The sequence below is a fragment of the Aythya ferina genome, assembly GCF_964211825.1.
Source record: "Aythya ferina genome assembly, chromosome: 38".
Lineage (NCBI taxonomy): Eukaryota > Metazoa > Chordata > Aves > Anseriformes > Anatidae > Aythya > Aythya ferina.
This window is the reverse complement of record NC_140335.1, coordinates 170,576-187,554: the sequence shown is the minus strand read 5'-3', so window position 1 is coordinate 187,554 and position 16,979 is coordinate 170,576. Positions and strand designations below refer to the sequence as shown.

Below are 16,979 nucleotides of genomic sequence, written 5' to 3'. Positions count from 1 at the left end.
TGAGGAGAGAGGGGTGGGGCGGGCGGCTTCTTCCTACTCCGCTTCTGATTGGCCGGCGGCGTGGGCGGGCGGCCTATAGATAGGCGGAGGCCGGCGGGGGGCGGGGTTAAGGTGGTCCCGCCTCTCGCCACGCCCCGCGCGTCCTGTTCAGGTGAGGGAGGGGGGAGCGAGGAGGCGAAGGGCGGGAAAAGCACGAGGCGGGAAAGCGCCTGGGCGTCGTCGCTGCCCCTGAGGTGATTTCTTTCCCCTTTTCTGAGAGAAAAACTCGGGAGTTTTGAGGTAAATTTGCCGTCATTCCCCCCTGCCCGCGTGCGGGGGGCTGAGCTCAGGTGGTGCAAGGTGAAAATAGCCCCGTTAGCTTTTTTATTTTTGTTTTATGTAGTGCGTCTTGTCCCTCTCCCCCTGAGGGAAGGGGGACCCCGGTGGTTTTCTGAGGGAAAATGGAGGGTGCAAAAGCTCTGAGGGCTCTGCGGGCCCTGTGCATTGAGCTTTGATGAAGTGCAGCGCTTTAACACTCTCTTCCTGCATTAAAAAAGGTGTTTTTTCCCTTTTTTTTCAATAGTTGGTGGGGTGGCTGCTGGTTGCCATTCAGCAGAGGGCTGCAAGAGGCACCCCCTCTCCTGGCTGCCGCTATCAAACCTAAAAACACTTTATTTGTGGTTAGGTGCTGGGAGAGGCAATGAAACCTGCACAAACGAGGTGTTTTCTTGCTTTTATTGGAGATGAGCCCAGTTTTACTTCATGTTGGGGATAAATTAGTTGTGCTTATTACTACTTTGGCCCAAATGCGAGCTGCTTTAACCCCAAACTGCTTCCTTTATTGTTTTTTAACCCTTTTCAGCATCAGACTGGTAGCTGTAAAGATGCTTTGAATGCCTCAAAGGTTAGGATTCACTGGGTGTTTTTTCCTCTGGTTAAAATACGTGTGTTTTGTGATTAAAGTTTTGATGAAAACATGTTTATTTAAACAAAATACCTCTTCTTTTAACAAAGTATAAGATAAATTGCTTCCTGCGGAGGGAATAGCATTCTTCTTCTCCTCCAGTTTTCTGAACCCTTTGAAGCATTTTGCATCTTTAAACCAGAAATCCTGGCTTTAACAACAAAAAAAAAATAATCTTTTTTTTTCTAATAATTGCAGCTCTAATTTTCCTAGCAGGTGTTTTGGGGCTTTTTAAAGATTATTTTGCCACCTTGGGCTCGCTAGAGCAGGTGACGAGGCTGCAGCTGGGTGTGCTCCACATCCCTTTGGCAAGAAAAAGGAGCTCCTGAAGAGCATTACGCTATTAAAATACCACAAAGAATACTGAAATAATGACAACAAAGCAACAAGCCAGCGAAATAGTGGGGAAATAAAAAAAAAAAAAAAAGCAGAAGTTACTGAAAAGATGGGAGCAAGGAGGTCATGTGAGGTGTAAGGGTGGGAAATTGGTGGGACAAAACACCTTCCAAAGGTGTTTTCCTGCCCTAAAACATACCCAAAACGTCAAAACATACCAAAAAATGTCAGCTGGGGAATTAAAATACTTACGTGTATATATATCTTCTTCTGTTGTTTCTGGGAAACCAGGCAGTGATGTGTTTAGCTCTTTTTTTGGGGGCTAGAAAATGGCATTTCTGCACTTTCCTTCTGGTGTAGGGGAATAAGACAGGAGTTAAACCTCAATTTGTCAAAAACATGATGCTTTTTTTCCTCTATACCTATTTTTTTTCCTTAAAGCTACTTAAAGGATGGGAGAAGAGCCACTCAGTGCAGCTCACCTGTTCACACCTGCCATGGTTTTACCCAATTTTGGGTTGTTTATTCAGGAAAAAAACAAACTTTTTTTTCAGCCTGAAGTGGCTGAAAAGGGCTGTGGAGCCCTAAAATTGTATTTTTGGGGGAGGTTGGGTCAGTTTGAGGGGGAATTTGAGGAGTCTGGGGGGAGGGGGGGGGGTCTAGTCTTTAAAGGGGATTTGGGCCAGGGGGCTGGCTTGGGGGGAAAGCCTCAGGCTTTGGGGTGGGGGCTAGGGGGGTCGGGTCCGTTTTGGGGCAACTCTGGGCTCTTTCCCTACACAGCTGCTGGCCCTATGAAGCACCCCCCCAGCCTCACCCCCCCTCCGGCCTCTGCCCCCTCGGGGGGGCAGCGGTGCAGCAGGAGACCCCCAGTGGCTTGGGGGTCCTGCGGGCAGCCCCCAACCCCCAGCAGCGCCCCGCGGAGCCTCCACCTGCACCGCCAGGAGCGGGAAGCCTTCTTCAGCCTCCTGGGTAAGAGCGAAAACACCCAAATCCCGGCAAAACTACCCAAAACTCCCTCTGTTTTTTTAAAAAAAGCGGATGGATGGGGGTGTTTGCCGTGGAATTATTTGCAAATAGCTGATTTTTGTCTCCATCTCGTTCCAGAAGATGACGTGGTGCAGGAGTTCCTTGCAACGGATGTCTGCTATAGGATTTCCGATAAGGTCAATCGGCCCCAAATGCAGGGACCTCGGGGGCTGGGCCGAAATTGCTGCTGGTTTGGTCCCGTTTGGGGAAATCTGACCAAAACTGCCGCCGATCGGGTTCCATTTTTGACGGTCTTAGTCAAAACACACTGGTTTTGTCCAGTTTTGGGGGTTTTGACTAAAACCACCGCTGGTTTGGTCCTGTTTCTGTCTTTTTGATCAAAACAATTGCTGGTTTAGTCCCATTTTTCACAATTTTAGTTAAAAAACAAGCAAACAAAAAAACCCCAACCACTGATTCGTGTCCAGTTCTTGTGTTTTTTGACCAAAACCGTTGTGCTTTGGACCTGGTTTTGGCCATTTTAGTCAAAAAAAGAAAAACAAAAAACACTGATTTTTGTCTAGTTTCTGTGTTTTTGATTAAAACCGTGGCTGGCTTGTTCCATTTTTTTTGTGTGTTTTTTGGCTAAACCTGTTGTGTTTTGCTCCTGTGTGTGTGTTTTTTTTTTTTTTTTTGTTTTTGTTTTTTGTTTTTGACTAAAACCACCATGATTTGGTTCCAGCTTCTTGACCCAAACCCGGTGCTTTTTGGTGCCTGGTTTTGACTAAAAACCTCCTTTTTTTTCTTTTTTTTTTTCCCCACTGCCCCCAGTACCTGCTGGCGATGGCGCTGACGTACTTCAAGCGCGCCGGGCTGCCCACGACCGAGTACACCCGCATCAACCTCTTCACCGCCCTGTACGTTCATCAGCCCTAACGCCACCTTTGGCTAATCCCCTGGTTGACCAAAATGCCCTGATTTCACCCCGTTTCCCCTCCCAGGTACCTGGCGAGCGACATGGAGGAGGACGAGGAGGAGCACAAGTACGAGATCTTCCCCTGGGCGCTGGGGCCGGGCTGGCGCCGGCATTTTCCCCGCTTCTTGCGCCGCCGCGACCGCCTCTGGGCCCGCATGAGCTACCGGGCGGCCGTCAGCCGGCACTGCTGCGAGGAGGTCAGTGCAGTGCCAAAATCCCCCCGTTTGGCCCCAAAAAAATCCCCCAACCACCATCAAAGCGGGGGAAGTTTCATGGAGAGATGGGGGCCTTGTGGCTTCGCTGCTTGGCTGTGGTGGAGCTGGCCGTGCAGCTTTTGGCTTAAAAAGTCGCTTTTTTGGAATGAGGTTGGTTCTAAAAGGCTGTGCTCAAAGCATGCTTCTCTTAAAGCCTGTTTTTTTTGAAACTTACCTTTAATTTTAAGCCTTAAACATGATTTCTGGGGGTTCCATGCTCCCAAGCCAGCAGCGAACCCCTCACCGTGCACTCATGCCAGTTCCCCTGTGGCACTCTTCACCCCAAACCGCACACTTTTATCCCCAAACTGTACATTTTGTGCCCCAAACCACGTACTTTTCTCCCCAAACCCTGCCTGTTTTGCCCCAAATCATGCATTTCTCTCCCTTTTCTCCTCACACCCTGCCTGTTTTGCCCCAAACTATATGTTTTTCTCCCTAAATTGCATACTTCTCTCACCAAACCCTGCCTCTTTTGCCCCAAACCGTGCATTTCTCTCCCCCAATCCTGCCTGTTTTGCCCCAAACCATGCATTTTTCTCCCTTTCCTCCTCAAACTCTGCCTGTTCTCTCCCCAAACCGCACATTTCTCTCCCTTTTCTGCCCAAACCGTGCATTTCTCTCCCCGAACCCTGCCTGTGCTGCCCCAAACCGTGTAATTTTTCCCTGTTTTCTCCCCCGACCCTGCCCCTTTTGCCCCAAACCGTGTGTTTCTCTCCCCAAACCCCCTCCCTGCCCGCAGATCATGGCGACGGAGCCCTTGCACTGGGCCTGGCTGCGCCAGCGCCCCCCCCAGCACAGCGGGGCCGTCCGCAGCTACGCCGGGGACCCCCGGCCCCGCGCCCCCCCGCCGGCCCCCCGGGAGGAGGAAGAGGATGAGGGTGAAGAAGACGACGAAGCCCTGGTGCCCGCCGTCCTCGTCCTCCCCCTGCAGCACCCCCCTGGCTGTGCCTAAACCCCCCGAGCACCCGAAATTTGGGGCGTGACGGGCTCGGGGTCGCGTTCCCCACGTTTTTCTCGCGGTTTGCCCAAAATTTGGGCTTTTAAACTCAGAATCTGCTCGCTGGGCCGCTCGCGTGCGGCACTAACGGGGCCGTTTTTGGGTGTTCTCCCCCACTTTTGCCCACTCTTCCAATGAATCTAACCCAAACCCTTTGCTGTGAGCACCACCTGCTGCTGTTGCCACCCCACACCACAACCAACACCCGTTTTTGCTGTTTTTCACCCCAAAACTCCCCCTTTTTGTTACGAGCCCTAAGTCAGGGGGGTGTAGTGAGGAGCCACGGCGCAATTGGTGCAAAAAGGGGTGAAAACGGGCAACGTGAAGCACTGAATCATCATTTTTGTGTTGTGGGGGGGGAGAAGGGGAGGGGGGTGGTGCATGCTGCTAAAAATAGGCCCCAAAATTTGGGGGGAAAAGGGGAAAAAGGAGCAGGGCGGGGCAATAACCGCCTGTTTTTGCTCGGCAGGGCCCCGCTGCTGCGAAGCGCCCGGGAGGGAGCAGAGCCGTGGGTTCAGGTAGGGATGGGCCCTGCTATTACACGCGTGTTACACACATCACACGCATGTTATGTACGTGTCACACGCGTGTTACATGCATGTCACATGTTACACGCGTGTTCTGCCCCTCCACATGTCCACTCTGCAGCCAAACGTGGTGCACGTGTGTGTCACAGGCTCACATGCCCCAGGTTTGTGTGTCCTGGCTCTGCACACGCGTGTCCCAGGCTGCACACGCCTCCCACATGCATGTTCCATCCCCACACATGCCTCCCACACGTGTGTCCTGGTCCCCACATGTGTCCCAGCCCACACATGCCTCCCCCACGCATGTCCTGGCCCCACACACACGTGTCCCAGCCTGCACACGCCTCCTACATGTGTGTCCCAGCCCCACACACGCATGTCCCAGCCTGCACACGCCTCCTACATGTGTGCCCCAGCCCCCACATGCCTCCCACATGCGTGTCCCAGCCCCGCACACGCATGTCCCAGCCTGCACACGCCTCCCCCACGCGTGTTCCAGCCCCGCACATGCCTCCCACGTGTGTCCCAGCCCCCCACACGCGTGTCCCAACCCGCACACGCCTCCCACACGCCTGTCCTTGACCTCCACACACCTCCCCCACATGTGTCCCGGCCCGCACATGCCTCCCCACGCGTGTCCTGGCCCCACACCCGTCTCAGGGCGCCGCCCCCGGCCCTGCTCCCCCTCCAGCCCTGCAGCACTGCGGACAAAAACCCGCAGCAGTGGCCGCACCCAAAACCCCCAGGAACCACCCCAAATCCCTTCCCCATCCCCCCCCACCACCTCAGCGTCCCCCAAATCCCCTTTTTTCACCCCGTTTCCCCTCTTTTCCCCCCCTCCTCGAGGGAGGAGCCGGGCAGGGAGGAGCCTCGGGAGGAGGCCGGCAGCGGGGCGAGGCCCGGCCTCGCCTCTCAGCTCCAGGAAGACTTTGGGGCGCTTTTGGGTGTTTTTTTTTGCTTTTCCTTTCAGTTTGTTTTATTATTTTTTTTTGTTTGGTTTGGTTTTGGGCGGTTTTCCCCAAAAGCGGCGACTTTGGCAACGCTTCCCCCTCCCCTCTCCCCCTTCCCCCAAATCGAGGTACGTCCCCGGGGAGGGGAACGGGCGCGATCGCTCCCTGCTCGCCAACTCGCTTACACAACTCCGCTCGCCGCCAAATTGGGGCGGAAAAGGGCAAAAACGGGCAAAACTGGGGGAGAAACCCCCTGAGCCGGGGCCGCTTGGGGGCTGTTTCCCCTCGCAGAGGGGAAGGGGTTGGGTGCTGCCCCGCTCCGAGCCCCGTTTGGACCGGGAAAGTTTTTTTGTCGGCGGATTTGAGCTCGTTTTGGGGAGAAACGAGAGGGATTTGGGATTTGGAGGTTTTTCCTCAGGATTTAGGGTTTTTTTTGGGGGGGGTTGGGGTTATTTTCCCCCAACGGGAGGTGAAACGGCCGCTGCCGCTCGAGCCCTTGCCCTGCGGCACCTGCCGGGACGCCGGGCACCCACTTCCTCCTCCAAGTTGGGCTGAAAAAAAGTGGTTTTGGGTCACTTCACCCCCCAAAAAACAATGGGGAGGGGGAGGGGGCTTCGTTAACGAGGAGCTCGTTAACAGGGAGCTCATTAACGGGGTGCAGGGGGGAGGTGTAAGGGGCTGGGGTGCGATAGGCCCCACATTCCTCTGGGGGGGGTGGAGGGGGGCTGAGGCTTCCCCCCCTCATTTTGGGGTCAATTTAGGGGGTTTTGGGGGTCTAATCGCTGCTTTTGGGGCACGCTGGGCTGCGGGGTCACAAACGTGCCTCTCACCTTCCTGCAGCGCTAATTAAGCTCTCCGGTCCTTAATTAAGCCTCCCCAGTCCTTAATTTAGCCTCCCAGTTCTTAATGAAGCCCCCCCAGTCCTTAATGAAGCCCCCCTCCCAGTCCTTAATTAACATCCCAGTCCTTCCCTAAGCCCCCCAGTCATTAATGAAGACCCCCTAGTCCTTAATTAGACCCCCCCAGTCCTTCAGGAAGCCCCCATAACCCTTAATTAAGACCCAAATCCTTCATTAACCCCCCCAGTCCTTAATGAAGACCCTTCAGACCTTAATTAACCCCTCAGTCCTTAATGAACTCCCCTCAGTCCTTAACAAAGCCCCCAACTCCTTAACCCCCTCCCTCCCCCAGTCCTTCATGACCCCCCCCCAGACCTTAATTAACCCCCCCAACACCTTAATTAACTCCCCCCAGACCTTAATTAACCCCCCCCAAAACCTTAATTAACCACCCCAGGCCTTGATTAAGCTTCCGGAAGCCTAATTACGCCCTTCATAGCTCTAACGGGCGTAGGGAGCGGCCCTGACACACGCCCAGACTCGCCAGACCCGTTCTTTTGGGGCCGTTTCCCCTCCTTTTGGGGCCGTTTTTTTTCCCCTTTTCTGCTTTTTTTTCGGTTACTTTATACACGGCGTTCCCAAGGTGAAACTGCTCAGCTCGCAGCCGTTTTCCCCCAAAATCTCACTTTTTCCCCCCAAATGAGCTCATGACGGACATTCAGGTGCAGACACAACCCACCCAGCCGTGCTTTTTGGGGGAGAAAACACAGAAATAGGGAAAAACATTTAAAAAAAGAACCTAATAACCCCCGTTGCTCTCCAGCCTCTCCCAGCTGTGACCCCAAAGCAGGCTAAAACACCCCAAAAAAGCCCCAAACGCTCTCCAGCCCTGCCATCTGGGGGCCAGCAGCCCTCGTTAGCCCTTTTGAGGCTAATTACTGGGTTGTTAACGAGCGCGGGGAGATGCAGCCTTAATTGGGGGCTCCTCGTTTGCTCTTTAATTGGGGAAATCAAACTGTTGGTGTTTTAATTTGGGGCTCATCCTCAGCTCCCCAAACTGGGGAACAAATCGGGGAAAACCAAAGGTTGGTGTTTTTATTCGGGGCTCGTCCTCGGCTCCCCAAATTGGGGAAAGGAAAATGTCGGTGTTTTAATTAGGGCCTCCTCCTTTTCTCCCCAAATTGGGGAAAACCAAAGGTTGGTGTTTTAATTCAGGGCTCGTCCTCGGCTCCCCAAATTGGGGAACAAATCGGGGAAAACCAAATGTTGATGTTTTAATTTGGGGCTCATCCTCAGCTCCCCAAATTGGGGAACAAATCGGGGAAAACCAAATGTTGATGTTTTAATTTGGGGCTCATTCTCCGCTCCCCAGATTGGGGAACAAATCGGGGAAAACCAAATGTTGATGTTTTTATTTGGGGCTCTTCCTTTTCTCCCCAAATCAGGGAAATCAAAACGTCGGTCATTTAATTTGGGGCTCATCCTCAGCTCCCCAAATTGGGGAACAAATTGGGGAAAACAAAACGTTGGTGTTTTTATTCAGGGCTCGTCCTTGGCTCCCCAAATTGAGGAAAGGAAAACGTCAGTGTTTTAATTAGGGCCTCCTCCTTTTCTCCCCAAATTGGGGAAAACCAAATGTTGGTGTTTTAATTTGGGGCTCATCCTCAGCTCCCCAAATTGGGGAACAAATCGGGGAAAACCAAAGGTTGGTGTTTTAATTCAGGGCTCATCCTCGGCTCCCCAAATTGGGGAAAGGAAAATGTCGGTGTGTTGATACAGGGCTCTTCATTTTCTCCACGAATTGGGGAAAACCAAAGGTTGGTGTTTTAATTTGGGGCTCTTCCTTTTCTCCCCAAATCAGGGAAATCAAAACGTCGGTCATTTAATTTGGGGCTCATCCTTTGCTCCCCAAATTGGGGAACAAATCGGGGAAAACCAAATGTCGGTGTTTTAATTTGGGGCTCGTCCTCGGCTCCCCAAATTGGGGAACAAATTGGGGAAAACAAAACGTTGGTGTTTTTATTCAGGGCTCGTCCTTGGCTCCCCAAATTGGGGAAAGGAAAACGTCAGTGTTTTAATTAGGGCCTCCTCCTTTTCTCCCCAAATTGGGGAAAACCAAATGTTGGTGTTTTAATTCGGGGCTCATCCTCAGCTCCCCAAATTGGGGAACAAATCGGGGAGAACCAAATGGCGGCGTTTTCATTCCGGCCTCCCCCTCCGCTCCCCGATTTCGGGTTCCGAACCGCGCGAAACCCCAACCCCCCGGGGCGCGCCCCCTCCCTCCTAACCTCCCGCCTCTCCCGACCCCCTGGGCCTCCTCTCTCAGCGCCCGTTGTGCCGGCAGGATGGCGGAGGTGCCGGTGGTGCCCGTGTACTGCACGGGGGTCTCGGCGCAGGTGCAGCGGGAGCGGGCCAAGGCGCTGGGGCTGGGCCGCCACGAGCAGGCCGTGCGCTACCAGGGCCAGGATTTCGCCGCGCTGCGCGACGCCTGCCTGCGCTCCGGGACCCTCTTCCGCGACGACGCCTTCCCCCCGGCCCCGTCCTCGCTGGGCTTCAAGGAGCTGGGCCCCGGCTCCTCCAAGACCCGTGGCGTGCAGTGGATGAGGCCCACGGTGAGCGAACCCGCTTTTTTTTTTTTATTTTTTGGTAAAAATAACGCGATTTTCCTGATCATCACCGCCGTTTTGGGGGTGTTTCCCTCCCAGGAGCTGTGCTCACGCCCGCAGTTCATTGTGGATGGGGCCACGCGCACTGATATCTGCCAGGGAGCGCTGGGTAAGTGCCTTTAACTCCTTTTTTTTTTTTTTTTTTTACCCTTTTCCTCGCTTTTTGGCCTCAAATCAGGGAATTCGCCACGATGGTGCTGCCGCCGGAGCGAGCTCGGTCACATTAAACAGATTCAACCGCAACGGGGACGGCCGCAACCTCCCCTGAGCGCCCCTAACGCATCTCTGGCGCCGAGGGAAAGCTCTGGGATGGGCAGAAAAAGGCGTTTTTTCCCCCAAAACCCCCCGCAGGTGACTGCTGGCTGCTGGCGGCCATTGCCTCGCTGACGCTGAACGAAACCATCCTGCACCGCGTGGTGCCGCACGGGCAGAGCTTCCAGCACCAATACGCCGGCATCTTCCACTTCCAGGTGGGGCTCCCTCAACAAGGCCGACACCAAACGGCCGCTTTCTGCCCCTAAACAACCCCTCCTGGCACCGCGGGGACCCCAAACGGGTGATTTTCCCCTAAAAAAAAGGCCGATTTGGGACTGGCGATCCCCGGCAGGGCTCCGTTTTCCCCGTTTGATCGGGATTTAAAAGCAACGGGAGGGTTTTTTTTTTTTTGGGATTAACGTTCGCTCAGGAAAAAGGAGGACCCCCAGCGCCCCCCTGGGATTGTGGGGGCCATCTTCGGCCTCACCTTCCTCCTCCTCTTCCTCCTCCTCCTCCTCCTCCTCCTCCTCCTCCTCCTCCTAGATCTGGCAGTTCGGCGAGTGGCTGGACGTGGTGGTAGACGACTACCTGCCCACCAAGGACGGCAAGCTGCTCTTCGTCCACTCCGCCGAGGGCACCGAGTTCTGGAGCGCCTTGCTGGAGAAAGCCTACGCCAAGTACGCCTTCCCCTCCCCCTTCCGCCTCGTTTTTGGGGCGAAAAACCCTCGAAATGGCTCAGCTGCTACCCGCTTCGTAGGGTGAACGGCTGCTACGAGGCGCTGTCGGGCGGCAGCACCTCGGAGGGCTTCGAGGACTTCACCGGCGGCGTGACCGAGTGGTACGACCTGCGCAAGCCGCCCCGAGACCTCTACCAAATCATCCTCAAGGCGCTGGAGCGGGGCTCCCTGCTCGGCTGCTCCATCGACGTCAGTCTCCTGCCGCGTTTCGGGGTGAAAAAAGGCATTTTTGGGGGATGGGGAGGGGAGTGACGCCGGAACGGGGTCGGTTTCTTGTTCCCTCGCAGATCACGAGCGCCTTCGACATGGAGGCGGTGACGTTCAAGAAGCTGGTGAAGGGCCATGCCTACTCGGTGACAGGAGCCAGGCAGGTCAGAGCCGGTGCCGTTTTGGGTCAAAATCAGGGCTTTTTGGCTCAAAATTGGCGCTTTTGGGGTTGGATTACAGTCCTCGGGGCCAAAATAGGGGCTTTTGGAGTTGCAATAGCTACTTTGGGGTCAAAGTTGGCACTTTTAGGGTTGAAGTTGGCATTTCGTGTTGAAATTGGGGCTTTGGGGATCAAAATTGGGGCTTTTTGGGGTCAATGTTGGTGCTCTTTGGGTCAAAAATGAGGCCTGTGGGGTTGAATTAGGGTCTCTTGGGGCCAAAGTTGGGGCTTCTGGGGTCAAAGTTGGCAATTTTAAGGTTAAACTCACCACTCTCTGGGTCAAAAGTGGGGCTTTTAGGGTCAAAGTTAGGGCCTATGGGATTGAAATTGGGGCTTTTTGGCTTGAAAATGATGTTTTAGGGGTCAAGAGTGGGGCTTTTTGAGTCAAAGTTGGGGCTTTGGGGGTTGAAGTTAACATTTTGGGTTGAAAATGATGCTTATGTCGTCAAATTTGGGGCTTTTGGGGGCAAAGTTGGCACTTCTGGGGACGAAGGTGGGGCTTTTGGGGCCAAAATTGGCGTGTTTTGGATGAAGGTGGGGCTTTGGGGGTCAAAATTGGCTCTTTGGGGGCTGAAAGTGGCTCTTTTTGCGCCTGAAGTGTCTCTTTTGGGCCAAAGCGGGCCCGTTTTGGGTCAAAATCATCACTTTTTGGGCCTGACGCCTCCCTTTGCAGATCAACTACCGCGGCCAAGCCCTGGAGCTGATCCGCATGCGCAACCCTTGGGGCGAGGTGGAGTGGACGGGGCCCTGGAGCGACAAGTAAGCCCCCCCCAGCCCCGAGCACCTTCGTTAGCGCTAATTAACGAAGCAGCCTGGCCTTTTGGTGGCTGCAGGGGGGGGAATTTCACCTTTCCCCCCACCTCCTTGCAGCTCGTCCGAGTGGAACGCGGTGGAGCCAGCGCTGAGGCAGCAGCTGATGGTGAAAATGGAAGACGGCGAATTCTGGTCAGCTCCGAAACGGGGCGAAAAGCGGCCGTTTTGGAGGGGGTGGGGGGTTTTGAGCCGGCAGGACGGGGCCTGAACCTTCCTCCTCCTCCTCCAGGATGGCTTTCCGGGATTTCCTCCGGGAATTCACCCGCCTGGAGATCTGCAACCTCACCCCGGACGCCCTCCAGTCCCGCAAATTCCGCAAGTGGAACACGCGGCTCTACGACGGCACCTGGCGCCGCGGCAGCACGGCTGGCGGCTGCCGCAACTACCCCGGTGCGCCCCGGCACGCGAGCCACGCCCTAAAAACCACCTCCTTTTCACCCTTTTCACCTTTTTTCCCCCTTTTTTTTTTTTTTTTTCCCCGCAGCCACCTTCTGGATCAACCCGCAGTTTAAGATCCTGCTGGAGGAGGTGGACGACGACGGGGACGAGGCGGGCGGGCGGGAGCCGGGCTGCAGCTTCCTGCTGGCGCTGATGCAGAAGCACCGGCGCCGCGAGCGCCGCTACGGCAAGGACATGGAGACCATCGGCTTCGCCGTCTACGAGGTACTGGTGGCCCCCCCGGTGGCCTCCCGGTGTCACCAGTGGCCCCCGGTGTCACCGGTGGCCTCACCTCTTGCGCCCCGTCCCCGCAGGTCCCTCCGGAGGTGGGTGCGAGACGTGGCCGGCGCCTGGAACAGCGGCCGAGGGCGAAATGGGAAAGCACGTGGGGGGATTTGGGGGCGTTTGGGGGATTTGGGGGACACGTTTGGGGTGGTTGTGGGGGTCTCTGGGGTGTTGTGGGGGTCTCTGGGGTGTTGTGGGGGCATCTGGGGTGGTTTTAGGTGCGTTTGTGGGGTTTTGGGGGTGTTGTGGGGCTGTTTGAGGAGCGTTTTGGGTGGTTTGGGGGATGTTTTGGGGGCGTTTGGGGTGTGTTTGGGGTTTCTTGGGGGCGTTTGGGGTGTGTTTGGGGTTTCTTGGGGGCGTTTGGGGTGTGTTTGGGGTTCTTTGGGGGCATTTGGGGTGTGTTTGGGGTTCTTTGGGGGCATTTGGGGTGTGTTTGAGGTTTTTTGGGGGCATTTGGGGTGTGTTTGGGGTTTTTGGGGGCGTTTGGGGTGTGTTTGGAATTTTTGGAGGGTGTTCGGGATGTTACGTTTTTTTTTTCAGGATGTTTGGTATGTTTTGAAGGGCATTTGGGATGTTTTGGGGATATTTAGGGTGTATTTAGAATGTTTTGGGGGCAGCTGAGGGTGTTTATGGGCACTTTGGGGAGCATTTGGGGTGTTCTTGGGGCCGTTTGCCGTGTTTTGAGAGCATTTGGGGTGCCTTAGGGGCGCTTGCGGCGGGTTTGGGGGCACTTGGGTCAGTTTTGGGGTCAGTTTGGGTGTTTATGGAGGCATTTGGGGTATTTTGGGGGACATATCTGAGTGTTCGGGGCATTTCTGGGGTCATTTGTTGATGTTTGGGGGGCGCTTTGTGCATTTGGGGAGTTTCTTGGGGGGTGTTTTGGGGCATTTCTGGGGGCGTTTTGGGGCATTTCTGGGGGCGTTTTGGGGCATTTCTGGGGGCGTTTCGGGCGTTTCTTGGCTGTGATTTGGGTGCGTTTTGGGCATTTCTTGGGGACATTTCTTGGGGGCGTTTTGGGGCATTTTTGGGGGGGGTTTGGGGCATTTTGGGGGGGGGGTTGGGTGCATTTTGGGCGTTTCTTGGGGGTGTTTTGGCATTTTTTGGGGGGGTTGGGGCATTTTTGGGGGGGGTTGGGGCATTTTGGGGGGGGGTTGGGTGCATTTTGGGCGTTTCTTGGGGGTGTTTTGGGGCATTTTTGGGGGGGTTTGGGGGCATTTTTTGGGGGGGGGTTGGGTGCATTTTGGGCGTTTCTTGGGGGGGTTGGGGCATTTTTGGGGGGCTTTGGGGGCAATTTTTGGGGGGATTTGGGTGCATTTCGGGCGTTTCTTGGGGGCGTTTTGGGGCATTTTTGGGGGGATTTGGGGCATTTTTGGGGGGGGTTGGGTGCATTTTGGGTGTTTCTTGGGGGTGTTTTGGGGCATTTTTGGGGGGGTTTGGGGCATTTTTTGGGGGCTTTGGGTGCATTTTGGGTGTTTCTTGGGGGCTTTTTGGGCATGTTTGGGGCATTTTGGGGGGGTTTTGGGGCATTTTTGGGGGGGGTTGGGGCATTTTTTGGGGGGGTTTGGGTGCATTTGGGGCATTTCTTGGGGGCGTTTTGGGTGCGTTTGGGGCATTTCTTGGGGGCATTTTGGGGCATTTCTTGGGGGTATTTTGGGCATTGATTGGGACATTTCTGGGAGTGTTGCTTGGGGCATTTCTTGGGGACGTTTTGAGTGTGTTTGGGCGTTTCTGGGTGGCGTTTGGGGCGCGTTTCCATCGTTCTTTCTGCATTCGGGGCCTTTTGGGGTGCATTTGGGGCATTCGGCGGGCCGTTTCGGGCCGTTTTGGGGCCGATTCGAGGCCTTTCCTGACTCCTTCCCCCTTTTTCCCCCCCCGCGGCAGCTGGCGGGGCAGTCGGGGGTGCACCTGAAGCGGGATTTCTTCCTGGCCAACGCGTCGCGGGCGCGCTCGGAGCAGTTCATCAACCTGCGCGAGGTCAGCACCCGCTTCCGCCTGCCCCCCGGCGAGTACATCGTCGTGCCCTCCACCTTCGAGCCCAACAAGGAGGGCGACTTCGTCCTCCGCGTCTTCTCCGAGAAGAGAGCCGACACCGAGTAAGCGGCCTCGTTAGCGGCGCGCCTCGTTAGCGCTAACGACCCCGCTCCCCGTCGGCCCCATCCTCCTTTTTTTTTTTTTTTTGCCCTTCCCCGCAGGGAAATGGATGACAAGATCCAGGCGACGCTGCCGGATGAGGTGAGAATCCCCCCAGGCAATGCTATCCCTTCCTCCCCTCGCCCCCTCGGACCCAAAACCGCCCTTTTTTCCCCCAGAAAGTGCTCTCGGAAGGTGAGATCGACGCCAGCTTCAAGCAGCTCTTCAAGCAGCTCGCGGGGCCGGTAAGGGGAACGCAGGGAAGGCGGCGTGGGGGGCATCGGGGCGACACCCACTGCCCCCATTTCCCCCCCCTAGGACATGGAAATCAGCGTCACCGAGCTTCAGACCATCCTCAACCGCATCATCAGCAAACGTAAGCCCCAAACGGGGGGGGATTTTGACCCAAAATGTGCGGTTTGGCACCCAAAAATAACTTAAAACGGGGGTTTGGAATGGGGCCGAGCCAACCATTTGGAATTTGGCCCCGCAGACAAGGATCTCCGCACCAAAGGCTTCAGCATCGAGTCGTGCCGCAGCATGGTCAACCTCATGGACGTATCCTCCCCGACGCCTCCTCCTGGCGGTCCCAAAAAAGGCCTTTTTCCCCCCAAAACCCCGCCTGCTTTTCCTTAACCCCTTTCCGCCCCGTAGAAAGACGGCAACGGCAAGCTGGGGCTGGTGGAGTTCAACGTCCTGTGGAACCGAATCCGCAACTACCTGGTGGGTTGGGGGGCTCAAGGCGCGGCGGGGGGGGCCTGACCCGTTGTCCCTAAAGTTTTGGGGCGTTTTTGGGGTTTTTTGGGGTCGGCGGGTAGGCCGTGTTCCGCAAGTTCGACCTGGACAAGTCGGGGAGCATGAGCGCCTACGAGATGCGGATGGCGCTGGAGGCGGCAGGTAACGCGGCCCTAATTAATTCGGGGCTCGTTAAACCCTCGCAAGGTTTTGGGGTAATGGGCGTTTTCCTTTTTTTCCCCTAAAAGGGTATAAATTGAACAAAAAGCTGCACGAGCTCATCATCACCCGCTACGCCGAGCCCGACCTGGCCATCGACTTCGACAACTTCGTCTGCTGCCTCGTGCGCCTGGAGACCATGTTCCGTGAGCGCCCTTTTCCTGCTAAAAACCCCGATTTTGGCCAACTTTCCCCTCAAAAGAATAGGATTTAGCGGGATACGGTGGAAACCCCTCTTAAAGTGTAGCAGGAAACTGGAGGATTTCCCGTTTTTCCCCCTTAAATACGGCTTTTTTTATTTTTTTACTGCTAAATGCTGCACGTTTTCCGCCTTTCCCCTTAATTCCTGTGGGATTTTTTTCTGGGTTTTCCCCGAATTTCACAATTTTACCCGAATTGCACAATTTTTCCTTGAAGTGGGATTTAGCAGAAAAGGGGGGGGGAGGGGCATTCAATTTCACCCCAAATGCTCCCAGTTTGCCTAACTTTCCCCTTAAACCCACCCCATTATCCCCCAGCCCCGTTCCCACCCAATTTCCCCTTTTACCCCCTATTCCAACCCAATTTCCCCTATTACCATTCCATTACCCCCCAGTTTCCCCTATTCCCCCCCAATTTTCCCTGTTATCCCACCATTACCCCCCAATTTCCCCTATTCTCCCCCAATTTCCCCTATTACCCCCGTTACCCCCCAATTCCCCAAATTTCCCCCTTAACCACCCAATTTACCCCCAGTTTCCACTATTTCACCCCATTATCCCCAATTTCCCCTATTACTCCCCAATTTCTCCTATTCCCTCTCAATTTACCCCCGTTTCTCCCCAATTTCCCATATTACCCCCCGTTGCCCTCCAATTTACCCCAATTCCCCTCATTTTCCCCAAATTTCTCCCCAGTGTTCCCCATTAACCCCAAATTCCCCTCGATTTCCCCAATTGCCCCTATTACCCACCCATTAACCCCCCATTAACCCCCCAGTTTCACCCCATTAACCCCAATTTCCCCCATTAACCCCGTTTCCCCCCCCCCAATTTCCCCCATTAACCCAAATTCCCCCCAATTTCCCCCAATTCCCCCCCCAGGCTTCTTCCAGGCGCTGGACGGGGACCGCGACGGCGTCGTCACCATGGGGCTGCTGCAGGTAGGCGCCCCCGCCCCAAACCCGGGGGGTTTCACCCCAAAAAGCGGGGCGGGCCCCCCCTCTGACTCCCCCTCTCCCCCCAGTGGCTGCAGCTCACCATGTTCGCCTGACCCGAGGACGTTTTGGGGGAATTTCTGCGCTTTTTGTCACTCCGCCTGACTTTTTTTGTTGTTTTTTTTTTTTTTTTGGGGTGGGGGGGGACACAAGTTTTGGGGTGTCCCCCCCCCCTCTCGGTGCCACAATCAGGGATGTGCCCCCCGCCGGGTGCCAGCGTGGTTCTCGTTTTGTACTGTGCGACCCCCCCCGGAAACAGAAATCCTATTAAAATTCTTTTTCCTGCTC

General features: G+C 55.2%; 1 protein-coding gene and 1 long non-coding RNA gene across 6 annotated transcripts; both read left to right on the top strand.

Annotated features, from left to right (window-relative positions):
- Window positions 1–2,166: 2,166 nt before the first annotated feature.
- Window positions 2,167–2,679, top strand: LOC311426153. Its single transcript, XR_014686610.1, has 2 exons — window positions 2,167–2,248; window positions 2,384–2,679. It is a non-coding gene; the product is annotated as an uncharacterized lncRNA (long non-coding RNA).
- A 656-nt stretch (window positions 2,680–3,335) lies between these two features.
- Window positions 3,336–16,978, top strand: CAPN1 (calpain 1). 5 transcript variants are annotated; one of them, XM_084502320.1, is made up of 23 exons: window positions 3,336–3,418; window positions 4,945–4,993; window positions 9,136–9,403; window positions 9,497–9,566; window positions 9,809–9,927; window positions 10,256–10,389; window positions 10,470–10,638; window positions 10,737–10,820; window positions 11,550–11,635; window positions 11,747–11,821; window positions 11,919–12,079; window positions 12,174–12,352; window positions 12,442–12,453; window positions 14,294–14,505; window positions 14,605–14,644; window positions 14,722–14,787; window positions 14,861–14,918; window positions 15,036–15,100; window positions 15,197–15,265; window positions 15,361–15,439; window positions 15,526–15,642; window positions 16,579–16,637; window positions 16,721–16,978. In XM_084502320.1, exons 3-23 carry the CDS (start codon window positions 9,137–9,139, stop codon window positions 16,745–16,747), a joined length of 2,148 nt encoding a protein of 715 aa, XP_084358446.1. In that variant the 5' UTR covers window positions 3,336–3,418; window positions 4,945–4,993; window position 9,136; the 3' UTR covers window positions 16,748–16,978. The 5 variants fall into 5 exon arrangements, 4 of the variants coding, with proteins under 4 accessions (XP_084358446.1, XP_084358445.1, XP_084358447.1 ...); XM_084502319.1 differs by lacking the exons at window positions 3,336–3,418; window positions 4,945–4,993 and adding an exon at window positions 5,895–6,080; XM_084502321.1 differs by lacking the exons at window positions 3,336–3,418; window positions 4,945–4,993 and adding an exon at window positions 8,445–8,496.
- The last annotated feature ends 1 nt before the right edge of the window (window position 16,979 follows it).